The 24,119-nt window shown below is 37.2% G+C and overlaps 5 protein-coding genes across 8 annotated transcripts; 4 read left to right on the top strand and 1 right to left on the bottom strand.

Moving 5' to 3' along the window:
• The first annotated feature begins 663 nt into the window (after positions 1 to 663).
• Positions 664 to 6,863, top strand: LOC114714172 (CSC1-like protein At1g32090). Its single transcript, XM_028898880.1, has 11 exons — positions 664 to 1,126; positions 1,899 to 2,051; positions 2,730 to 2,865; positions 3,025 to 3,126; positions 3,314 to 3,433; positions 3,535 to 3,615; positions 3,790 to 4,130; positions 4,702 to 4,947; positions 5,135 to 5,459; positions 5,742 to 5,975; positions 6,086 to 6,863. Exons 1-11 carry the CDS (start codon positions 813 to 815, stop codon positions 6,398 to 6,400), a joined length of 2,367 nt encoding a protein of 788 aa, XP_028754713.1. The 5' UTR covers positions 664 to 812; the 3' UTR covers positions 6,401 to 6,863.
• A 1,357-nt stretch (positions 6,864 to 8,220) lies between these two features.
• Positions 8,221 to 13,640, top strand: LOC114714159 (plastidal glycolate/glycerate translocator 1, chloroplastic-like). 2 transcript variants are annotated; one of them, XM_028898864.1, is made up of 9 exons: positions 8,221 to 8,449; positions 8,543 to 8,858; positions 9,586 to 9,847; positions 10,039 to 10,154; positions 10,944 to 11,053; positions 11,420 to 11,597; positions 11,701 to 11,830; positions 12,057 to 12,217; positions 12,244 to 12,403. In XM_028898864.1, exons 1-8 carry the CDS (start codon positions 8,360 to 8,362, stop codon positions 12,205 to 12,207), a joined length of 1,353 nt encoding a protein of 450 aa, XP_028754697.1. In that variant the 5' UTR covers positions 8,221 to 8,359; the 3' UTR covers positions 12,208 to 12,217; positions 12,244 to 12,403. The 2 variants fall into 2 exon arrangements, 1 of the variants encoding a protein (XP_028754697.1); XR_003737413.1 differs by adding an exon at positions 13,579 to 13,640 and having other exon boundaries at positions 8,222 to 8,449; positions 12,057 to 12,335.
• On the top strand, positions 13,601 to 16,054 carry LOC114714160 (DNA-directed RNA polymerase II subunit RPB7). Of its 3 annotated transcripts, none has more exons than XM_028898865.1 (7): positions 13,601 to 13,721; positions 13,998 to 14,153; positions 14,426 to 14,591; positions 14,677 to 14,727; positions 14,974 to 15,039; positions 15,141 to 15,209; positions 15,748 to 16,054. In XM_028898865.1, the coding sequence occupies exons 2-7, from the start codon at positions 14,038 to 14,040 to the stop codon at positions 15,808 to 15,810; spliced, it is 531 nt and encodes a 176-aa protein (XP_028754698.1). In that variant the 5' UTR covers positions 13,601 to 13,721; positions 13,998 to 14,037; the 3' UTR covers positions 15,811 to 16,054. The 3 variants fall into 3 exon arrangements, with proteins under 3 accessions (XP_028754698.1, XP_028754699.1, XP_028754700.1); XM_028898866.1 differs by having other exon boundaries at positions 13,635 to 13,721; positions 14,009 to 14,153; XM_028898867.1 differs by having other exon boundaries at positions 13,638 to 13,721; positions 14,012 to 14,153.
• Positions 16,055 to 17,634: 1,580 nt separating this feature from the next.
• Positions 17,635 to 20,417, top strand: LOC114714152 (protein WEAK CHLOROPLAST MOVEMENT UNDER BLUE LIGHT 1-like). The gene is made up of 2 exons (XM_028898857.1): positions 17,635 to 18,102; positions 18,666 to 20,417. Exons 1-2 carry the CDS (start codon positions 17,635 to 17,637, stop codon positions 20,214 to 20,216), a joined length of 2,019 nt encoding a protein of 672 aa, XP_028754690.1. The 3' UTR covers positions 20,217 to 20,417.
• Positions 20,418 to 20,549: 132 nt separating this feature from the next.
• On the bottom strand, positions 20,550 to 23,361 carry LOC114714137 (phosphoribulokinase, chloroplastic). The gene is made up of 5 exons (XM_028898838.1): positions 22,617 to 23,361; positions 22,031 to 22,115; positions 21,841 to 21,925; positions 21,248 to 21,492; positions 20,550 to 21,019 (listed from the first exon to the last, which is right to left on the bottom strand). The coding sequence occupies exons 1-5, from the start codon at positions 23,174 to 23,176 to the stop codon at positions 20,768 to 20,770; spliced, it is 1,227 nt and encodes a 408-aa protein (XP_028754671.1). The 5' UTR covers positions 23,177 to 23,361; the 3' UTR covers positions 20,550 to 20,767.
• Positions 23,362 to 24,119: the final 758 nt, after the last annotated feature.

Genomic DNA, 24,119 nt, shown 5'->3' with positions numbered 1-24,119 from the left:
ATTGGAGTCTTATATTTAGGACCAAAATAAAAATCAAACATGATCTTATATTAAGGACCGAAAGTAGTACTACCTCCGGTCCTAATTATAAGAGCCAGTTGACTAATTTGAGGAGATTAAGGAAGTAAGTTGAGTTAGTTATTTGTCCTAAATAGGTGTTTTTTTTCGTAAAATATCCTTACTAATCAAGTGTATTGACTAGAACTATTATTGTTAGAAGGGTTACTTTGAAAAAAAATATATAAATATGAGAGACAAAATGGATTATGATTTTATATTTAGGACTAAAATAAAAATTAAACATGATCTTATATTAAAAACCGGAGATAGTATTACTCTTCCATTCCTAGTATAATGGTCCTATGTTTTAATAACAATTGACGAGTGAGCGGCAGCCATTATAAATGGGGTCTTTGTATGTAATTTTTTAGGGTCTTTTTGCGTGATTTTATCAGAATCAAATTACTTATTTTTAAGAAATCACATAAATATTTTTTTTATAGCACAAGACGTAACTATTCCTCACATGAGCCACATCATTGCTTTCTCCCTCAAAGTCATCTTCCCTGGCACATGCAAGCCTCGCCTCCTATTGCTCTCCAAGTCAGTATCAAACAAATCCAAGTTCAATTTTTTCATAGTAGTTTATTACTGTGGAGTCCAAACAGCTAAGAACCCACCTTTTCCCTGTAATAAACATTTCGGTTTTGCTGCAAACTCTGTTATTCTTCGTGTTCTCTTTCTCTATCTTCTCTTCCTTGTCCTTCTTCCAGATATTCCTCGGTCTGCTTTCTTCTCCTCTCGTTTCTACAATGGCTACTCTGGCGGACATTGGAGTCTCTGCTCTCATCAATATTCTCAGTGCTTTTGCGTTCTTGCTTGCTTTTGCTCTGCTCAGGATTCAGCCCATCAATGACAGAGTCTACTTTCCCAAATGGTATATCTGTGGAGGAAGAAGCAGTCCCAGGAGCTCTCGTAATTTTGTGGGGAAATTTGTGAATCTCAACGTCTGGACTTATCTCTCGTTCTTGAACTGGATGCCTCAGGCCATGAGAATGAGCGAGTCCGAGATTATCTCCCATGCTGGCCTTGACTCTGCTGTTTTTCTCAGAATTTATACTTTGGGGTTGCTCTCTTTTAGCTCTTGTGTATATTTCTAGAATTCTTTGATGTTACATACGTTGTTACAGCTTTTCAATTAGTAAATATGAGTTTCATTGTGGCTGAGGTGAATTGTTGTGTATTTTGTGCGTTCATCCGCTGATTCTATGGCAAAATATCCCGAGCCTGTGCCAAATTTTGAATCTTTCCGTTGCTTTTTATGCTGATGAAGCTCCCTTTGTGTGCATTAGCTTCATTTCTGACGTGTTTCTGGTATTGCCCTTTTTCACTGGGAATTTGGAATGATACGCTGTTGTGCAGCCATAACGTTTGGAAATTTTCAGAAGCAAAGCTTTTCCATTTAATGCTAAACCACTTGGTCGCTGCATTGTTTTTATTCTTTTTCACTCTTTGGCTGATTCCAGCTCATTTTGAGTTCTTCACAGATACCGTTCTGGTTTTGCGTGTTGTGTCCTTGTTCCTTCAAACTATATACTATACTTCTGAACAGTTTCAGTGGTTTGGACCATTTTCGTAAAATATTTCAAGGATTATATCATTGGGACAATTAGTATCGACGAACTTGCCAAGGATCCCACCGGCTGATTATTCATCCTTTGTGACTGTAAATATATCTGAGACCATCATTCATGATGACCCTAAGAACTTGTTGCTCTAATTTCTGTTTGTATTGAGAGCACATTACCGTCTTGTTGCTTTATTTTCTACTGGCATCAGAGCTATTCTACTGCTTTGTTCCAAGAATTTTGACTAATTTTTCTCTCTTTATCTGGCAGCTTGAAGATTTTTATTCCAACGGCAATCGTGGCTCTTCTCATTCTTATTCCAGTCAATGTATCAAGTGGGACGTTAATTTTCTTAAAGAAAGAACTGGTTGTGAGCGACATTGACAAACTCTCCATATCAAATGTTCCCGCTAAATCTATAAGGTCCTTTTATCTTGTTTCCTCTTAACAAAGAATGAAAAGAAATTTGAAAATATTCTGCTTTGAGGTTCCAGTTGGTGCTTCCTTCTCTTGACATGGACTTTGCAAGTCACTGTTGGAAGATAGAACCATTTTAGGAAAAATCTGACTGGAGCATATCTTAAAATGTCTAAGTATAAATGGGAGTGGTATTGAGCTGATGGGCTAAGTATAATTATTTTTGAAAATGAAGTCTCAACATTCTACTCAATCAAATGTAAAGATACTTCTCAATAGCTATGATGTCTAGTAGCACTTTGACTACCATGCCTAGTACATATCTAGGGATGTGCTCTGCACATATCCCTACGAACAGGAGATGTGAATTTTTTTTCCTCCTTTATCTTCACGAGTTCTCCTATTACCGTGATCTTTTCAACCAAAATATGTAAATAAACCTGGTAAGATGTCTCGCTATCTGAATCAAAGACACTAGCTCCTATAAGAATCGTGTACTCATCCTCTTTTGAAGTTAACGGAAATCCTATTCTGAATTTTGCACCTGGATAAAACATTCAATATTTAGTAGCAGATAATCTACCAAATTTCTCATAAGATGCGCTTTCAATGTCTACTATCACCTGTAAACTATTTTACACTCTCGTGATATGTCAATTGTCTAACAGTTACCGTTAATTTCAGATTTTTTGTTCACATAGCTTTGGAGTATCTGTTCACAATTTGGATATGCTTTCTATTATACAAAGAATATGATACTATAGCGTCAATGAGATTGCGGTTCTTGGCATCACAACGCAGGAGTGTAGAGCAATTCACAGTGAGTAGATAAGTTTTAACTCAATTTATAACAGAGTGGACTCAAATTAAGAATGTTACTATTGCAACCTTAAAAAGGCATATATTGGAGTTCCTATCACTTTATCGATTACAACCAGGCATAGTCTTTCAAGTCATAGTATTCATGTGCTTGTTGCAGGTTGTTGTCAGGAATATCCCTCACACATCTGGTCGTTCAGTATCAGATGCCGTCGATAACTTCTTTCAAAAGAATCACCCGAATCACTATATTGGTCACCAGGTAATTAATATCCTAAAAGCTGGCTTGGGGGAGTAATTTCCACAGAAATTGACGAATGATAAGATGATAACTCTTTAGGAGGTGTTCAAATTCATGTATTTCACTCCAGCGGACATTTTTTATTGCATTATATCCTATATATATATATATATCCATATATATTAGAATGTTCCCATTCATTGTTCAGGCTGTCTACAATGCCAACAAATTCGCTAAACTTGCAAGGAGAAGAGATAGGCTTCAAAATTGGTTGGACTATTACCAGCTTAAGTTTGAAAGGCATCCTGATAAGAGGCCAACTGCGAAGGTAAGTCCTTGTTGTGAACTTCAAACATTTCTTTAAGTCGCTCAGTATCAATCATTCATCAGGACCAGGGTCTGATAATGGTAATGCTTCTGATTTTGTAGACGGGTTTCTTAGGGCTTTGGGGTGGAAAAGTTGATGCTATTGAGTACTACAAAAAGCTGATAAAGGATCTTGATAAAAAAGTAAGTGATGCCTGTTTCTTTCTTTAGTAATTTTTTAATTCTTCATAATTTCTCTTCCTATTTACAATTCTTTTTCAAGTATTGTCCAGTGCATTCCTTTTGATGCTTGGATTTACTCCCTTCCTTCTGTTGAGCTGCCTTCATATATCTGCATTCACACTCTCTATTGAGCAGATGACATTGGAGCGCCAGAAGATTATAAAAGATCCAAAATCTATTTTACCAGTTGCTTTTCTTTCATTTGATTCTCGCTGGGGAGCAGCAGTGTGTGCACAGACACAACAAAATAAGAATCCCACACTGTGGCTGACAAATTGGGCTCCAGAACCTCGTGATGTGTATTGGCGAAACTTGGCAATACCATTTTTCTCTTTAACTATTCGAAAATTCATTATATCCATGACAGTGTTTGCCTTGGTATTCTTCTACATGATTCCCATTGCTTTTGTGCAATCACTTGCAAATCTGGAGGGTCTTGAACGAGTTGCTCCTTTTCTTAGACCAGTAATAGAATTGTAAGTCAATTTGGTCTATTTTGAAAATACGGTAGAGAAGCTCATTATGATTCCATTGTTAAATTTCTGAACTCCTTCCATGCACAATCTTTATCTGTAAACTGTGGCGCCTGAAATTTGTCTGGACTCTCTGTGATGCTGTATGCACACCATTCAGGCTGAAACTTTACTTTTATGCATCTTAGCGCAAAAAGGTTATTCTTTTAACATGATGAACCAACAGGAATACTTTTTCCATGCATCTTAACTTTATCCATCTGTAACCCTTGTTGAGAAGTTTACTTTGCCTTTGCTTTCCCCTAGCTACTTGATTTCATCACAAATGGGGTTAATAATCAGATCCTAATATTAAAATATACAGTCAAATGAAGTTCAGTTTAGCGTTTGACTAGGTTATTGAGCTTATAAAGTTGTACCTGGTACTGAGGCTTGGAATTGACTAGTTCACATATTCTTTTGGATTGAACTTGTTGAGATATTCTGACTCTCAGGTTTTTCATCATGATTCATAGTCTGCAGGCTATAATTTATCTCATTCTTAACCTCACGAGGTCTTGGTTGCATTTGGCAGGAAATTCATCAAGTCCTTTCTTCAAGGTTTTCTTCCTGGTCTGGCTCTTAAAATATTTCTGTATATCCTTCCGACAGTTCTTTTGATCATGTCAAAAATCGAGGGGCACATTGCATTGTCCACACTAGAGCGGAGGGCTGCTGCAAAATATTATTACTTTATGCTTGTGAATGTGTTCTTAGGAAGCATAGTGACTGGGACTGCATTTGAGCAATTGCATGCTTTCCTTCACCAATCACCCACACAGTAAATCTTCTGTGCCGTTATCTCTTTAGTCTGTCTCTTTCTGATTCTACAAGTCCAAACCTTTTCTACTGGACTTTACAATTATTGAATGGGAACTCTTAACTTTTTGCTGCTTTTAAATATCAATCTTGATCATGTAATGGAGTTTTAAGTGACTAATTTTTGTGCATCCTGTGATTGATTATAGAATTCCTAGAACTATTGGAGTTTCCATTCCCATGAAGGCTACCTTCTTTATGACATACATCATGGTTGATGGCTGGGCTGGAATTGCTGGTGAGATTCTCAGATTGAAATCATTGGTTATATATCATCTGAAGAACATGTTCTTAGTTAAAACAGAAAGAGACAGGGAGAAGGCTATGGACCCTGGAAACGTCGACTTCAAGGAGACGATTCCCAGTCTACAGCTATACTTCCTTCTGGGAATTGTCTATGCTGTGGTCACTCCAATCCTCCTTCCGTTCATACTAGTCTTCTTTGCCCTAGCATATTTGGTATACCGTCATCAGGTCAGTTCATTTACACACAAGCTAGTTGTTTTCCTAAAAGAAAAATAACAATAATTGGGGTGCTTTATTTATCAGAAAAATAATGCTGTGGATCCAGAATAAACCAAGAAAGCGTAGTCTTTATAAGTAGGCAATCATCATACTTTCTCTCTGGTTACAAACATTCACACATCAAGTCCCCCCCCCCCCCCAAAAAAAAAAAGCAATTATAAAAAGATCAACATCAGCATCATATATCATATCATCTGAATATAATGCTCTATTTTATGCTCAACTATGCAGATAATTAATGTCTACAATCAACAATATGAAAGTGCTGCTGCGTTTTGGCCACATGTTCATAGCCGCATCATAGCGAGCTTGCTAATTTCTCAGCTTCTTCTGTTGGGACTTCTGAGCACAAAAGAAGCAGCCAAATCTACGCCTTTGCTTGTTATATTACCACTACTTACATTGGTATTCCACAAGTACTGTAAGCATCGTTTTGAGCCAGCATTTAGGAAATATCCCCTTGAGGTTAGACCTGGACCCTGCAAAAGGCAAATTTGCATGAGATCCTTTGGTTTTAATCAGGTTCTGGTTTTGCTTTGGAGGTGAACAATCCTTTTCTGTGGGTCTTTTTGCAGGAAGCAATGGCAAAGGATGTATTGGAGAAAACTGCAGAGCCTGGCCTCAACATCAAGGCGTATCTGGCTGACGCGTACTTGCACCCGATTTTCCGCTCATTCGAGGTAGAAGAAGAGCTTGTTCAGGTCCGAGTTGACAAACCACAAGCTCAGGAAGCCGCCTCGCCGTCGAGTGAGCTCAGTTCTCCTTCCCCTCAACATGTTCATCAGTCCTTTCCTCCTCACTATGACTACTCTGCACCACCACCCCAGCCTTATTATTATCACCCACCCTCTCCTCCGCACTATGTTTATCACTACCAAGTTGAACCTTGAAGCTAATCACCAATCCCAATCTTCTACGTTCATAGAAGTGAATGCATATATTGGATTTGGAGAGAGAATGAGAGAGATAAAAAGCTTAAAGTTTGGATGTGAGTCTTTTATACACTCACATTCTTTTGTATTGCGTTCTCTTCAAATGCATGGATGTAGAAGATCAAATCTGGAGGCAAAGCAAGTCAATGCTCCAAACAACCCCAACTAATCATTACTGCTTACTGAGAGACTTAGTTGTGTATTCAGGTTTTTATTCCTTGTAATTGCTCTTATTGTTATTTTCTTTAGAAATGTAAATGATATGGCTCATTTTTATGCATGGGATTTTCTTTTTGGGTTGAACATGTACAAGTAAGCAAGGTCTTATTTGATCGAGCCACTCTAAAAAAGTGGTGTTTATCGTGTTTCTTGTAATGTAGAACAATTAAGGAATCTTAATAGTAAGCTAAGGTAATTTTTCTAAGCATTTTCCTGGTAAATATATACTCCTATGCTTACGAATGTGAGAGGTGGGTAACTAATACACAAATATTTAGTAATTTAGTCAATAAAGGTATACTCCCTCTAGTTGTTAATATAAGAGTTAGATTAATTTTTATTTTAGTCTTAAATATAAGACTCCAATCTATTTTGTCTTTTATATTTATTTATTTTTTTTCAAAGTATACATGTTAGAAATTTTATCAAATGATAGTTATAACCAATACATATAATTAGTAAGGATATTTTAGAAAAAATAACACTTAATTATTATAAATAACTAATTTAACAAACCTTTTTAATCTACTCAAATTAGTCAACTAGCTCTTATATTAAGAATTGGAGGTAGTATGAAACAAATATACATTGAGTGAATCAAGGTTTGAATTCCTATTAAGAGAGGTGTCCATTTAGTGCTCGGTATTAGTTCGAACATAATTACCTCCAATAAAAAGATACATATGCCTAGCAGGAAAAAAATTGATTTTCATAAATTTTTTTAATTGTTTGCATTTTCAAAAGGGGTACATTCTATGCTTCTAGAAAAGATGAGTAAGGAGGGCTCATTTTAATTTGGATCATCCATTTTGATTTTGGATGGTTTAGATCCAATTTAATTTTTAATGTTTAAAACAATTTTTTATTTTAATAAATTCAAAATTTAAATTAAAGATGGGAAGCGTATTTATTGGAAGAAGCAAAAACTCTTTACGTTTTAAACCCCGAAAAGAAAACTCTTAATCAAATTTATCATTGACAACACGAGAATCATCATGACAATATATAGTGAAACCCTCTTAGTTAACCAATAATCATAAGATGAATACTATTTAATAGTTTTTTTCAAAAAATTAAAATAAAACTAACTAATTTAAAAATAATACTACTTTTAATCCTTAATATATGAGCTAATTGGAAATTAAACTTAGTTATAAATATAAATCTTAATTTATTTTGTTTTTTATTTTATTTTTCAAAATATCCTTATTAATTGTAAGAGATTCTTACTAAGGGATTTTTTCAATCACCTAATGCACATAATTAAAAAGAATAATTTAGAAACATCAACACATATTTATAACAAATAATTAATTTAACTAATTTTTTTAAAAATATTTTAAATTAATTATTTAATTTTTGTATTAAGAAACGGAGAAAGCTGGAGTAGTACGTAAAATGGGAACCGAGCAGGCCCAGTCCAGGCTTATTTCCAGTCGTAACTGTCAATTTTTCCGCTTCGCGCCGTTTTCATGGCGCCCCTATCACCGCCACGCGCCCCATTCTTTGCTTCTGTTTGCAGCCATAACTATCCGAAATTTTATCTCCCAGCTCATTTCAGACCACTCTTGACTTCCAGAGTCGACGTCAAGTCCCCCAACCCTTCCTGTCAATGTCCTTCGATGCTCGTAAAAGCTGTCCTCGCAAAGCTCAATCATACCCATTAAATTTCCTGTACTCAAGTCCAGGTTCCTCCTTATGGGTACCCATGAAAGTCTTATTAGTAGTGAAATTTCGACCAAATCAGAGGAAGCTGAGAGCCAGAATACTTTCACAGTGAGCCAAACTGTGCGTCTATACTCTCTACACTTCGGTATTTGATTACATTGGTGGTGTTTAAATTTTAATTGTTTTTACTTTCTTCAATCGAGTCTGTTTCAGGTGTTTGGGGTTCTGCACTTGATCATCTCCCTCGGGCTTATTCTTGCGACCGATGTGGTTTTGAGCAAATTCTTCTCGGCTGCCTCAATTCAGTTCCCGAGCGCATTATTTGGGATGTTCTGTATATTTTCTGCTTTGGTGGTTCTTGACTGTACCGTGCCGTCTGCTGCTATGGCCTTGATGAAGTTCTTTGAACCAGCGTTTGTGTTCATTCAAAGATGGCTACCGTTGTTCTACGTTCCATCGTTGGTTGTCTTGCCGCTTTCTATTAAAGATATTCCTGCTGCTGCAGGCGTCAAGATTGGCTTTATTATAGGTAGCTGCTTGCTTTTGCCTGCTTCCGGTAGCCAGGCCTTATGCTACTTTCTTTTCTTCCATCGACTGTAGATTCCTAGGTGAAAATCTGTTGTTTTAATTTAATACAGTCACTATTTACTGGAAATTACTATTATGGCTTAAATATCTAGTATTATCACAGTTGCCACTTCGTGCCTGTAGTCTTGATTGAATCATTGTTGTCTTCCAACGTTATGAAATAATTTAGTTCTTATATCTTAATTTTAAGACAAAGGATTTTAATGCTACAGTAAATTCAGTTATGTAGACCCAGTTTCAACTTTTAGGCTTGCTGGATGATGGGGCGATGGGTAACTCAAGTGAGATCATTAGTTTAATGATCTTCCTTCCTTTCATCCTTTTTCTCATAAGTTTTAGTAAAATTTAGAGTGATCTTACTCGATTACAGGTCATCTAGCAGGTCCACGGGGTTCAAATTACATCCATGGATCAAACAGAGTTACAAAGAAAGGACTTAATTGCGTTATTTCTAAATTCCGAAGGACAACATTGGCTCAATAAGAAATGGAGGGATCAAATATCAAGATTTATAATACTTGAAGAACTAAAAAGTGTCCTATAAGACTTTAGCTTTTTGACAACTAGTTAAGCCCCCCCCCTTCTTACACCCCCTGTTTGATGTTTCTATGTTGGACTAATTGTGTTTTCCTCTGAATTTCATGTTTGTATCTAGTTTTATTGTGCAGTTGGAGGATGGCTGGCTACACTTTGTGTTGCTGGTTTCACAGCTCTTGCTATAAGAAAAGCTGTGAAGACAGAAATGATAGATGCTGAGCCCATGGAAAAGCCATCTCCATTTTCTTCCATTGAAGTGTGGGCTTGGACTGGGATTTTGCTCATATCACTTTTTGTTGCATTTTTTAACCCTACAGCATTGGGAACTCACGCTAGAACGTGCCTCCCCTTCTTACTTGCTTCCAATGTGTTGGGCTACATGCTTGGTTCTTGGTAAAAGTTTTCTTTTCATTAGTGTATATAAACAGCACTTTTTCTTTGTTCATTTGGGGACAAATAACAAACACAAAATCAAATATTCTCAGGTCACAAGGTATAAGCATTTAGGGAAAGAACCATTATTTTTTTTCAATTGAGGCTTCTTTTATGGAAGCTTGTCCTTTCTTAAAAATCTTCATTTCCAGGCTTCCATCAAGTGTGAAGAAGGTCTTCCATCCAATTATTTGTTGTACACTATCAGCAGATCTGACAGCATTGGCGTTTGGGTATCTTTCTAAGTTAGGCTTCGAACCTCTTCTAGGTATGGCTGACAATTAACCAGCTAATTCACTACATCATGAGTTGTTCTGTCATTGGCTGCGATCTTCTTGCAGGAATGCATTGTGATTTCATTAATAATAGTTAGAAACACTGATTTCAACAGTCGATATCTTAGCATTTGACATCTGATGCCAAATTGAGTACTGAATCATTTGGATCTAGTTCATTAAACTTCTTGCTAGTTCATCAAATATCAAACTTCTTGATATTGAGCTAGGCTCGGCTCTTTCGGTTTAATTTACAGCCTTGTATGTAAATTGGGGTATCAAAGGGCAAGCCCTGTGCTTTTGTTGGGAACGATGCCAATTGACAGATGCTACTAGGTAATGTTCTAAGTTTGCTCAAAATTCTGAAAGTATAGAACCTTCTAGACGAGGGACAGTCTCTAAAACACCTAATGTCATATTAAGGTCCCTTTAAGATGCCGACGCTTTATTGTTGGATACTTTAGTCAAGATGGCATATATTTATATCTAGAATCTATATTTATATCTATATATCACATAAAGATGCAGCAAGTTGTGCTGCTGTTTACCAGCCGTGAAGAGTGCAACTTGTTATAAGGGACTCCCTACAGTGCATGGGCGGGTACAGGAAAAGATATTTAGTACCTAATGAAAATGGATCTAATATAGGGTAAATTAGGTGAAAATTCTTTTGGTTAATTGTCTTTAAGAACAACTCATATCAACGTCCTCCTTCTTTCTCTCTCATATGGACATTGTGATTCTTTTCTCCAGTCAAATGATTCTTCTTTCTTTGTACACAGGATATTATCTTACAAATGCATCGTCTAATCCAGGAGCTGGTGACATTCTAAATGCATTTTTGGGTTCTGTTATTCTCTCATTTGCTTTCTCTATGTTCAAACAGAGAAAGGTAAATATCTAATTTTCTCAGTAAATAAATCCCCAGAATGAAGTAATTGACTTGATATTTTCTCTTCACTGAGTCAGCCATTTTGGATTGTTGGTTGTTAGGCAAGTTTCTGTTAGTCTCGTACCTGAACATTGTTTGATAGTAAACTATGTTGCTATGTTGAATCTGCTGAGCTATGCAGCATTTTACCTTGGCTAAAGAAATGTGAATACGTACTGTAGTTATTCGTAGCCTTTCCTTGTACTCACCCATTGTATACTTGCCAGTCATAACAGCGACAAAAATAATAAAAAGAAGCCTGATATATTACAAATAAAAAAATCATCGCAAAGACATTGAGCAGTAATTGATTTATCTATCATTCAGCTTATAAAAAGGCATGCAGCTGAGATTTTCACCTCTGTCATAGTCTCAACGGTATTTTCACTGTACTCCACTGCTCTCGTTGGACGTCTAGTTGGGTTAGAGCCATCTTTAACGGTGTCAATACTACCCAGATGTATAACACTTGCGTTGGCCCTTAGCATTATATCGTTTTTTGAAGGTAAATCTTGTATATTCAGAGCAATTAAATTTGAATTCTGAAACATGTAGTATTTATGTGCACTTGGGGCCCTATTTCAGAAATTCTGCAATATTCCTTGCAGGTGCCATTTCATCTCTCACAGCAGCTGTGGTTGTTGTAACTGGTCTAGTTGGAGCCAATTTTGTGCAAGCAACACTTGATAAACTTCGTTTTCGTGATCCAATTGCTCGAGGAATAGCAACCGCATCTAGGTATCTTTCGAATTTACAGATCACCCATTTGACCAATAAAATCCAGCTATTTCATTCATTGTCATAGCGATCTGTAATTTCAATTTCCCATTAGCAGCATTCGTTGAGGTTATTATTAATATTACTCTGTAGGGAATTCATTTAGGAAAGAATAGTGCTCATTTTATTTTTCTTCTCAATGCACTTTGGCTTATTTGCCTGTTACTAAATTGTTGAATTGTGACAGTGCTCATGGACTGGGAACAGCTGCATTATCTGCCAAGGAACCTGAGGCACTTCCATTTTGTGCAATTGCTTATGCTCTGAATGGTATCTTTGGCACAACACTTTGCTCTATTCCAGTTGTCAGACAGAGCTTGCTTGCAATTGTTGGCTGACAACCTGAGCACGCGCGCGCGTTTTGACATGATGTCTGTGGGTCATAAGGAAGAACATGCCAGTCCTTGACAGAATTTTTTATTCCTTAAGACGCCATAGCGAAGCCCACAGTATGTATTGAGCCAGAGTAAGAATTTCAACTTATGGGGTGTTTGGCAACCTCAAAAGTGCTTCTAAGAAGTATTTTTCCACAAAACGAGACAAATTCCTCCACATATTTATTTCGTAAACCGTAAAAATACTTTTGAAATCATGATTTGATTTTCATCTAAACACCTCTTAAAAAAGGTACGTGGATGGTTTTGAAGGGTGTTGGTTCCAAAATGAGAGGTAAATAGTATACAATGAAAAAGTAAAATAATAGGTCAATTTACAAAATGTATTACGTTTGGTATATCAAGCATTGTTGTGCATTTTTAACGGTGAAACTGGTCATTTCTTCTCATTTGACGCTCACCATTTTTCACTTTTTGTTTCCATATGCTAGTTTAGGGCTTGCTTGATAACTCATTGCAAAAATAATTTTGTAGCTTTGATACGGTTGTTTTCTTTTTCTTCTTGGTGGGGGTTTTTTTTTGGGGTGGGGGGGGGGGGATGGGTGTGTGGCAGCCAAGTCAGCCTGCCGTTTGAATCCTGTGACAACTATAGGAGTGATTTTTAAAAAAATAATAAAGTATAAGAACTGAATTAAATTGTTAGAAAAATTATTGGTAGTAAAGTATTAATATTAATAATTAATTAAATTCAGGTAAAAAATATTAATAATAATTAATACGATGGCAAAAAAAATATTAATAATTAATAATGATAACAATTCTAAAATATTTTAACTAATAATTTGTTTTTATAATAATAATAGTATATAAAAACTTAACAGAATTCATGACTCCATGATTTTTCTCTCCCCTTCCTAATCCTAAAAGATAAGTTATTGTTTCTAACTTTATTTTTGTCCTTTCAATGATCAAAAAAATTTCCCAGTTTTCGTCCGTCGGCTCCTAATATCCTAACGTAGATGATTTGACGCGTATTCATCCTAATCTGGGAATTGTGTTCCAGAGCTCGCAAAAACTTCGGCCTCGGATCGGAGATTCCTGGATCCGTTTTTCCGGCTGGGGTGGGCATCTTACTTGCTGTTGTTTACACTGTTGCTTGTTGAGTTTTCTTTCTCCCTTACCCGGTGCTTGGTTCATGGTTGGGGCTTTTTTGTGAGGGGAGGCCCCCCGGGGGGGAGATAAGGCTTTTCGGTTCAAAAAATTAGAAGGGAAAATTAACTTCCTATTCTGACAAAATTGCCCATAGTACTTATTCGATATTCCGATGTTATCCTCCTCACTTCAAACTCCATTCGTTTTTGTTTTTCTCTCCAGCCGCTCGCCCTGGTTACTCCCCTCGCCCAGTGGCCGCTACCTGGTCTTGCAGCCGACGCCGCCGCACAGCTGTTCCTGCAGCCGTCGTCGCCTCTCCTCGTCCACTCATCTCCTCTCATCGTCGTAGTCGGTCGTTCATTCAGGTAAGGAACCCAGTATCGAGAAGCAGAATGGGTAGTTTTGTGATTTGTAGGGCAAGATGGAGGGGCCTGAATGGTCAAGATCAGTATTTAAATCTCTGCTTACACTAGTCAGAAAAATATGGTCGAAACCAGTGGAGGCCCCTACGTCGGATAATTTTGTATATTGCTTTATTCATACCCGGTTTAGATGATGAAAACGCAGATTTTCTGTTAACTTTTCATTCCATATAATTGTTGTTTGTATGCATTATTTCATGGCTAAGATAATTTATTCAGCTTTATTCTAGAAGTGGCAAGGAGGAAGGCAGACAAGAAAATGTTCTTCCACATAGTTTTAGAGCGGAATATGCAATTGCATCCTCGTTACTTTGGTCGTAACCTTCGTGATAATCTTGTTTCCAAGCTTATGAAAGATGTGGAAGGAACTTGCAGGTTAGTTTTAAATTTTTTCTTTCTTCTTTAACTCCCCTTAAATTATGTGATAGAAAAATTGAGAAGGGAAAGGAACTTTGCTTCAATGTCTAGTGAATTGGATCTCATCTTGATGGCACTAATGTTCCTAAAATCACAAGCATTTGAAAACGAATTATTGTTTGCATTGGAGTGTTATATTTTTATGGTTGATTAAGAGTGGAACTAAACACGAGAAAAGTTATTTCTGTGAACTTCTAATTAGGAGATGTCATATTTTGATTTTTATACAGTGGTCGGCACGGATTTGTGGTGGCAGTCACCGGCATTGAAAATATTGGGAAAGGGTTAATTCGTGACGGAACTGGGTTTGTGACATTTCCTGTAAAGTACCAGTGTGTCGTCTTCAGACCATTTAAGGGGGAAATTTTAGAAGCAGTTGTTACTATGGTGAACAAGGTAGATATTCTGCTTTTGTGTGTGGGGTAATTTCACGCATAGTGTGCAAATAATGGTTTTCGACTGACCTTTTGGACCCGTACAGATGGGATTTTTTGCTGAAGCTGGACCTGTCCAAATTTTTGTTTCAAACCATGTAAGGCTTATGTACTTTATATAGCTTCTGTCAGGAAATTTTCTTTGTTATCTGCTCTTTTTTTCTTAATGAAAATTTGTGTGATCATATATTAGTTGTACATTGGAATGGCATGAGTTATTGGTCATGTCAATATTAGTTTTAAGAACGAGGTTTTGGTCGAAATAAATTGGATGTAGAGTTCATAACTGGAAATGCTTCAAGTTCGAAGCCATTTTTATTTTTGTTTCGTGTCCTTCATTTCAGTTGATTCCGGATGATATGGAGTTCCAATCAGGAGACATGCCAAATTATACTACTTCGGATGGATCAGTATGTATTCATGCCCTCCTCCCTCTCCTCTTTTCTTTTACTTAGTATTGTAACATATGCTACTTCGGATGGATCAGTATTAACCACTTGATCTCTTTCAGGTTAAGATTCAGAAAGATAGTGAAGTCAGACTAAAGATTATTGGTACTAGAGTGGATGCGACTGAAATTGTATGCCTTTATTGCCTATTATATTGTCTCCATGATGGATGTTGGGTTAATCAGATAAATATATGCTAAAATTTTCATGGGGAAACTTGAATTAATAAAGGTATTGGTTGTGAGCTTTGGATCTTTCTACAAAAGACCTCAGAATTCACAACAGGGGCTTTGATCAGAATTTATGTAAAGTTTAGCCTTTTGCTAATTTGCAAATCACAGCCTTAAATCTTGGGTGTTGCACTATTACTTTGGCATCAAGATACATAAAACACCCACCTTGTCTGAAATAATGAGCAGACAACGTTCTATGTCTTTAAGAATCTCTAGTTAATGTTTTCTGATTTGGTCCATCTGCCACAATTGTAAGCCATATGTCTAAAAGCCTAAAAATTTTTCGTCTGCGCGAGTTTTCAGTCTTCTAAAAGATGAGTGTGAAACTCAGTTACTTCTGCCTTTGAATAATGGGAATATACATCAGACTTTATGTTCTGTTGTGCTTTTCTGGAACTAACTTATCTAACTTAATGCGCAACTTTTACTTTGGCAGTTCTGCATTGGTACCATAAAAGATGATTTCCTGGGCGTGATCAACGATCCTGCAACAATCTAGATGCGCCTGCTCTGCCTTCTGTGGCACTCTTCTAACATATATGATTTTCATGCGGTGGATTGTTACACCTGAAATCTGATTTTTGTTGTATTATAGATATGGATTTCTATTTTAGGTATAGGCTATTACCAGATCAACTATCTTAAGAGCCTATCTTATCACTGCTGTATGCATTGAGCTTGATGTTGATCAATATAAGGTTTTGCTTAAGTTGAAAATGTGAAGTACATGTGCAATATTCTTTCAAGTACCCCTTTATCTTATTGGCAGAATGGATGGGTTGCAAACATAGACCGACCAAAATTTTGGGTGTGGGCTCAACATTGCCATCGCAGCATTATTTTTCACCCTTGTGTTGCTTCATTTTGGTTGCCGCATTTTTTTGGCCAACGTCTTGGGTACTAAATGGGTGGTGCTTAGATTGTCAAGAAAATGTGTTGCTGATGCTACTGATTGTTTGTTTTATATGATATATATTTGTTTCTGCCCCCTCCCAGCAAATTTTTTTTAAAAAAAAAGCACTATTGCATTTTTTTTTTCACTCACGTAAGAGCATGGTGTGTAATATACTTTGGTTAAACAGTATTTCTATATCGGTTTGCCCGCAAGATCAAGTTGAAACATATAAAGGTTTTAGAGGGGGAGTTCAAACTAATCACAATTATAATATCAAATTAAAAAAGTATTTGATATTAATTATATCATGAAAGAACGGTATAACTTATTCCTAAAATTTCAAGCAATGTACGAGAAAATGTGTTTAATTACTTTTGAAATATTGGGGTTCATTTCTAAGTTATATAAAAAATATGTAATTCCTTTTCTTTTAATAATAATAGTCCTCCGAACTAACTATATTCATAAAGACCATTTAATCTGAAATGTAAAAATCGGGGATGTTTGGGTGAAATTTTCAGGATGTGGTAATGATAATGGAGAGGTATTAGTGCAGATAAATGAACCCAAAATAAATCCAAGTGGGAAAAGAATATGAAATAGCGGTGAATGGAGACTTACGTATCCCACCACGTGTTCGAATAGCATTTTATTGTTCTTCTTCCCCCAATTTTATGGGGACGTACGTAACGTTTGTCTGAGTTGGAAGCCCTGAAGGAGGATTTGCATGCAGCACCATTTCGCTGTATCTTCCTCCTTCATCGCCCCCAACGTCTTCCTCTGTCTCCTTTTAACCTTCTTCATTCTTCTTCCCTTGGTTCTCTGGGTCACCCGTTTCGCCCCTGAACCTGGGTTCTTTTTCCCCTGGAATCCAGGTCTGGTTTACTTTACTTTTCTTCTTGCGCGCAATTTGTTAATAACAAAGCTAAACAAGTGAATCTGAGGTCGGCATTGTCGCATTTCATGTTAATCTTAGTTTCTTATTTAGATGGATCATAGTGCAGGTTTTTTTTTTTTTTTCATTTCATTTCATTATAGGGAATTACCTTTTCGTGTGATGTTTGTGTGATTGCCTTATCTATCAGCTCGATGCATTTTACCGTTAGAGATGGCATCAACCAATTGCCTGTTCTGATGATGAACAAAGCCCAGTTGTTCCTTCTAAATCTTTATTCTCCTGTGAACATTTTCAATGCATCTATTGCTTATAGACAATAATCATCTCTAGGTGTTTGATATCAATTCTCTCGTATAAATATTTCATGCAGACCCTGCATGTCACATAAATATATTGTACAAGACAATCAACTCCTAAGAATTGCAATTTTACTTTTCCTTTTGTTATTTATTTTCTACTCACTTGGACTTCAGAGATCCTACTGATACTCCCTTGCTGTTTTGGAAAAGGTTCCACTTTCAGAACCCTCCATGGAAAGTGCTGAAAAGATGCCACTTCATGGATTCCCCATAGGAATTGCTGAAGCAATTGACCTACCAGATAATCATGCCTACATTAAAGCTTCGCCCAATTTCTTTAGAAACAGAAAAGTGGAACCTGACATTCTGGCTCATGTAGAAGAAGAACTTGATGCCGTTGCTCGTGTAGAAGAACCTGTGGTCCCTGCTCGTGTAGAAGAACCTGTGGTCCCTGCTCGTGTAGAAGAACCTGTTGTCCCTGCTGGTGTAGAAGAGCCAGTCACTTCTCTTGTAGAAAAGCCGGTCACTGCTCATGTTGAAGGCCGGAGAAAACTAAAAATTCCTAGATCTTTTAGCTGCGTGAATGAGCAAAAAGGCGCTATCGATACGACTCCTCCGATCGAGTCCGTTAAAGAAGCTGTTTCCAGGTTTGGAGGAAGCATAGATTGGAAAGCCCGTCGTGCTCAGAATATCCAGCAGGTATATCTGGCTTCTTGTAGCTAGCATTTATTTTATGCTCATATTCGTTTCGTTTTTCCATTTTAGGATTAGCATGTTACAGCATTCCTTTAGAGCTCCGTGGGTCTTCATGTACCATATGTAAACAAACCAGCTGCTTTTCTGGCTACCTTGTGAAACTCGATTATGTTCATGTTAGCGTTTCTAGCTTTGGTCATGCGCATTAAGATTGCATTGTTTATGCTCGCAATGGTGGCTTGATGGTAGAGTGCCACTGTCGATTTGAGCAAAAAAGCTGAAGTTTTCGGTCAAGATGATATTACTCTGCTTATGGTGATAATGATTTTGTTTTTTTGTTTTTTTTTGGGGGGGGGGGGGGAGGTGTACTTCATTTTATTTGCAATTTTGCTAGATTTTATTAGAACAAGAATGAAGAAGTAAAACAAAGCACGTGGTTGTTCTTAGTTAGCCTTTCATGATTTAATGTTGCTTCCCAGTTGGCTTGGACAGATCTTTGTTACATGCATACATTGAGGCTTTGACAGTTAAAAGGAACTGTTAACTTTATTTTTCTGGTATCATAGAGACCCAAGAGTATGGGAGTAGAACTTGAAATATCAGATGAGATCGCCGAGCTGAGGAGACAAGTCAAGTTCCAGCTACCTGAGGATCTGTACAGCACCAACAAACTTACAGAAGAACTGAAACAAAACCTAGAGAGGGCACAAAGAGAAGAGCATGAAGCGACCCAAGCCTCAGAAGCCGCGAGGCTCAAAGCTGAAGAGTTGGAGCAGGAAATTGCACATGAATCCAGGCACGCAGCTGCACTTTCAGATTTAAATTCCACAAACGAGGAACTAGAGAGACTGCATGATGAGTATGCTTGTATGGTGATTCAAAAGGATATAGCTGTTAAAATGGCTGAAGAGGCTGTTGCTGCATCCAAAAAAATTGAGCAGTCGCTGAAATATTTGACTTTTGAGTTGGAGTCATTGAAGTTGGCACGAACTTCGAGCCTAAGAGCAGCAGATAAGGACTGCTGTAATTGGAAGCTGGAACTTCAACATGCAGAAGAGAAGCTCCAGAGACTCAACCAGCAAGCTTTGGCAATGAAGGATCTCAAATCTAAACTGGGTGCATCTTCTTCTTTATTGCTTCATTTGAAATCTGAATTAGCAGCATATATGGAATCCAAATTAAAACAGGAGGGTGATGAAGAACCGAAAAAGGCACTTGAGAAAGTGAAAATCAACATAGAGAAAGCATCTGCTGAGCTTGACTCAGTTATTACAACTATTAGACGAAGTGAGGAAACAGTCTCTGTTGCAGTTGCATCTCTCAAAGCTGAACTGGAGACAAAGTCTCAAATAGCTTCAATCGAGATGAAAAATAAAGGAGCCAGAGAGATGATTGACTTTGATAAGAAAGTAGAGCAAGCAGCGCAAGAGGCTGATTATGCTAAATCACTTGCTCAGGCAGCTCAAATAGAGCTGCGTAAAGCTAAGGAAGACGTTGAGCAAGCCAAGACCAGAGCAAGTGCGGTTGAAAGTAGGTTACAGGCAGCACAGACAGAGTTAGAGGATGCCAAGTACTATGAGAAGGTGGCAATAGAAGCAGTTAAAGCATTGCAAGAGAGCGAATCAGTTGAAAAGAACTATGACACGGATTCTCCCTCTGAGGTAACACTAGGACTGAAAGAATATTATGAACTCAGAGAGCGTGCACATGAGGCAGAGAAGTCAGTTGATTTGAGGGTTGTAGCAGCTAATTCTCAAATTGAGATTGCTAAGGACTCTGAGTTGAATAGCTTAAATAAGCTGGAGGAAGTGAATCAAGAGTTGGCTGCGAGAAGGGAATCCTTGAAGATGGCAACTGAGAAAGCTGAGAAGGCCCAGGAAGGAAAATTAGGTGCAGAACAGGAGTTACGGAAGTGGAAGGCTGACCAAGTGCAGAAAAGGAATGCTAGTTTAGAGCTGAAAAAGGAATCTAATAAATCTGACCAAACTAATGTGCATTCAAATAATACTGCAAGCGGATCAGCCCCAGAAACAGAGAGCAAGAAGAAGAAGAAGAAGCAACTATTTCCAAGAGTAATTATGTTCTTTTCCAAAAGAAAGGCCCGCCGCAACAAGTGAATGTAATCTTTGGAAAAAAAAACCAATGCACGGAAGTTCTACCATAATCCCCCATCTTTTGTAAAATTATTTCTCTCAATGAGATTAAAGTTCTTGTATGGTTCATAAACCTGATGGGACTTGATTCTCTTGGAGATGGTTCAAGTGCTGTTAATTGTGAGGCATAGAATAAGACTGTCATCAGTTTGGCTGTGAGAACAGAATAAGAATATTGTTATGATGAATAGGCTAGAAGTACTGTATTATTTAACATTACCGTTGTAGAGATTATTCTCTTTGATTTCAACCCCTCACCCCTTTTTTCTTTTTGCTGGTATAAAGCTAAATGTTTCCAACCTTCTGGGATATTTCATCCCAGCTTTTGCTTCTCTATTTCATAACTTGAAACAGATCCAATAAGTACATCCAGAGTATTCTCAATTTAATGAAGACCGCCCATAATAGACAAATCAACAGAAAATATCCCCAAAAAAAGGGGAAACACAATAGAATAAATGATTGTGGGAGTGTTTCAGAGCCTGCCTTGTTCAATATGTATAATGGCAGGTTCTCTAGGCCTGTGCTGCTCCTACTGGAGTCCTAGCCCTGCTGGCTATTATTTGCTCATATAAATCTCTAATCTTCAAACCAATTATTGTCTGGAAAAGACCTGTCCCATTGTTGCTTCCTGGGAAATCAGCATGTTGCAACATCTGCTGTGTGACCTCTCCATAGAATTTTGTTGAGAGGTTACTGAGATGGCTCTCAACATAAATCAGTTCATCTAGTTTGTCAAATTGCCCATCCATCTCCACAACTGATACCTGTCCCATGTCAATAAAAACAATAAAATGACAAGGTCAACTTCTAGGACTGAAGTGAGTGAAGATCTTATATAATAAACACCTCAGCCTGCATCAAACCCCAAGGGCTGAAAGTACCAAGTATTTCATCTGTTCTGATAAAATTCTTACTCAGACTAATTCTTTTTTTAATTTGAACTTTTCATAATATGAAAGACATGAAAATATAAGATCTAAAGTTTTTGGTACCTCGTGACCATAGTAAGTCTCTGGTCCATAGAAGAATTTACTACCAGGATAAGAGCAAGTTAGCTTCCTCCCACATGGTATCCAGGAAATGGTAGAGCCTTCATCAAACAAGTAAGCAGGGCTAAAATGCTTAACCCCTTCTTTCTGTATTAACCTCACTCTTAAAATCTTCCCTTCATTATCATCTGGAATGAGCTGGGTTGGCAGCACTTCTATCACGGCATCTGCATATTGCTTCTGAGGATCTGCATGCAAAGTAAGTGCACAAGTTATAACACGCATAATGCACTATTACCTACACATATAGCGTAATAAATGGTATAAAATATATCAATTTAACTGTGATTGGTTATGGTATGATTCAATTATAATCAAAATAATGAACTTTAAATATGTTTTTAGGCTGATTCAATGGCTGATCTGATTTGAAAGATGTTTTAAAACAAACAAATAGGCCAAACCAAAATTTAATAAATAGTAAAATTAATAATTTCGATATGCTTGTAGGTCCTTTTTATTTTTTGCTATTTAATACTAAACCAATATGAGAAATTTAGACTGCCAATGTTCAAGGTTTTGATGGAATTTATTACCAATAAAGGCTTCAAAATCAGGCTTCCGAGCTTCAATGCTAGCCTTGATGCTTTCAAGACTGTGCCCACGCTCTGCCATGTCTCTCTGTAATGATTATCATATCACAAGAAGGAAAACTTAGAAGGAAACCTTTAAAAAGCTTGTAGAAATTTGCAGAACTCGCATGATGGGCTTCGTTTTTGTGCTCACCTGAATTTTCCATGCAAATTTCACTTCATTGCTGATGTCCAAGTAGATACTGAAGTCCAGCAGTTCTCTCACCCGAGGATCAAACCTACAGTATGGATACAAAAGTCTTTATAAACTAAACTCACGACGAGCAAGACGTTCCAACATTGTGCAAGTAAACATATTATTAATATTATTTAGCCTTGAAAACTGTGAATGGGACAAATTGAAAATATATTGACAAAAAAAAAACAGAGAGAGAGAATATATTAATAAATATTTCTTTATCTGAGATGAGATATTCTATCTCTAAAGTCCATCCATGAAATATCAAAATAGTCTTTCAGTCTCGTCTCTTTTCATTTTTAATATGAATCAAAGACAACATGAACTATTATTTCAAACTAATTAACTAACCCTGAGAAGGCTCGAAAGTCTTTTGCAAAATTCTCATCGGTACAAACAACCAAAGATGGACAAGGTATGAGCTAGACACCCCATTGTCTCATAAAACAATAAACCATTTCCCAACCCCACAAAAACAATTAAGCAGGATTAATCTGAGAATGAAACAAAATCAAACCTTAGTTTTTTGAGAAATGCTTACATTGGATGCAAACCTTCAATGACCAAGATTTTGGGAGGCTTGATGAGCTCAGGAGGATCCAAGAGACCAGTGACATGATTATAAATGGGTTTCTCCACAGCAATTCTATCCTTAAGTGCCCTAACTTGTTCACACATAAGATCAAAATTGTTGGCTCTGGGATCAAGTGCTGTGACTCCTTTCTCTTTTCTTCCATTTCTGTCCAATGAATGATAATCATCTAAGCAAATAACTGTTGTGGTGTCGCTAATGAGAGTGTTGGAATCTGGATTCCCTCCTTTTGGTGGTTCTGCTGCTCCTCCAAACACACTGGTTAGTCTTCTCATGAATGTGCTCTTGCCACAGCCTGAATCTGCAGCAAGACCAATCACTACCGTCTGATCATGATCACCTGCAACTGCACCGCATGTTATCACACATAGGCTGCTTCTTCTTCTTGTCCTGAAGATAACTAGCCGCTGTTTCTGGGCAAAATAACCCCAATGTGATTTTGATGGAGATGAAATGGAGCATTTTGTGTTGAGAGACTTTGTTGTTGTGTACACTGTGCAAGCTGCCATTATTGTTGTTGTTTGTGTCTCTCTTCAGAGAGAGAAGCGGCGAGATATTTGAGGTTCGTTCTGTGTAGAAGTTATGGCTGATGGTGATGAGGGGATGGGACATATTTGAAGAAGTTTGGAGCACAAATAAAACGAGAGGTGGAATTGAAACCAAAGGCTGTTTGGCAGAAAAGAGAAAAGAAAAATGGTGGGAAATGGTGATGGGAAAAAGCTGAGTTGTCTTTCTCTGTGCTTTGGAATTGGGTTTTCTGTGACTACCCCTTGTTTTGTTTTGGACAAAGTGCAGCTCACTGTAATTCTAGAAGAGAACCTATGTGGGTGTGATGAACCATCAGACCAGGGTTAAACATGTCTTTTCACAATTTTCTCCTTTCGGCTGATTAAGAATAATGAAGAAATAGGAATACCAGATATTTTTGTGATCATAACAGGCACTGAAGGCTGAGTGGTTCAGAAAGGGGAAGCAGGATTTTTGACCTGCCACGTGTCAGGAACATATTGGCTCCTTGAAGATGAGGGTCTGATGAAGGACCACATCTCAGCAAAGTAGTCATAAAAGGCTAATAATTGACATCAGCAAAAAAGGATGACGTCAGTGAGTTACTTGAGGAATATGCTTCAATTGCTTCTCATCACCACAATTCCCAACTTTCTTCCTCTTCCAAGTGCCAACAAGTCAAATACTGTCAAATAATATATTATTTTAAGACATCACAAAATATCAGTATTTTTTAGAATTTCATACATAAAAAGGTGTCGGTATTTGAATTCGAGGTCTTGTGATCAATAAATTTTATACATAGGGACTTTTCAGTGATTTCCCCAACAATCAATCATGCCATTTAACAATTATTTGAATTTATAAATGAGTTGAATTCAAACACTACACAATTATACAACCTCGTGTTAAATCTAATTTTTTTAAAAAATGAACCATATAATG

Source organism: Neltuma alba, unplaced genomic scaffold (genome assembly GCF_004799145.2).
Source record: "Neltuma alba isolate B1F8T4 unplaced genomic scaffold, ASM479914v2 tig00011487_pilon, whole genome shotgun sequence".
NCBI classification, from domain to species: domain Eukaryota; kingdom Viridiplantae; phylum Streptophyta; class Magnoliopsida; order Fabales; family Fabaceae; genus Neltuma; species Neltuma alba.
Note: the sequence above shows the minus strand (reverse complement) of the source record. Positions and strands in the feature narration are given on the sequence as shown.

Bases quoted from the DNA above. Each gene is read 5' to 3' on its own strand.
- LOC114714172 (XM_028898880.1), top strand. From the start codon at position 813: ATGGCTACTCTGGCGGACATTGGAGTCTCTGCTCTCATCAATATTCTC. The intron at 2,866-3,024 runs GTGAGTAGATAA...TGCTTGTTGCAG, and splicing joins GGAGTGTAGAGCAATTCACA to GTTGTTGTCAGGAATATCCC. The intron at 3,127-3,313 runs GTAATTAATATC...TTCATTGTTCAG, and splicing joins ATCACTATATTGGTCACCAG to GCTGTCTACAATGCCAACAA.
- LOC114714159 (XM_028898864.1), top strand. From the start codon at position 8,360: ATGGGTACCCATGAAAGTCTTATTAGTAGTGAAATTTCGACCAAATCA. The intron at 8,450-8,542 runs GTGCGTCTATAC...AGTCTGTTTCAG, and splicing joins CTTTCACAGTGAGCCAAACT to GTGTTTGGGGTTCTGCACTT. The intron at 11,598-11,700 runs GTAAATCTTGTA...TATTCCTTGCAG, and splicing joins CATTATATCGTTTTTTGAAG to GTGCCATTTCATCTCTCACA.
- LOC114714160 (XM_028898865.1), top strand. From the start codon at position 14,038: ATGTTCTTCCACATAGTTTTAGAGCGGAATATGCAATTGCATCCTCGT. The intron at 14,592-14,676 runs GTAGATATTCTG...GGACCCGTACAG, and splicing joins TTGTTACTATGGTGAACAAG to ATGGGATTTTTTGCTGAAGC. The intron at 15,040-15,140 runs GTATGTATTCAT...GATCTCTTTCAG, and splicing joins ATACTACTTCGGATGGATCA to GTTAAGATTCAGAAAGATAG.
- LOC114714152 (XM_028898857.1), top strand. From the start codon at position 17,635: ATGGAAAGTGCTGAAAAGATGCCACTTCATGGATTCCCCATAGGAATT. The intron at 18,103-18,665 runs GTATATCTGGCT...CTGGTATCATAG, and splicing joins GTGCTCAGAATATCCAGCAG to AGACCCAAGAGTATGGGAGT.
- LOC114714137 (XM_028898838.1), bottom strand. From the start codon at position 23,176: ATGGCAGCTTGCACAGTGTACACAACAACAAAGTCTCTCAACACAAAA. The intron at 22,116-22,616 runs GTAAGCATTTCT...TCCATACTGTAG, and splicing joins ATTGAAGGTTTGCATCCAAT to GTTTGATCCTCGGGTGAGAG. The intron at 21,493-21,840 runs GTAATAAATTCC...CTTTGCATGCAG, and splicing joins TGATTTTGAAGCCTTTATTG to ATCCTCAGAAGCAATATGCA.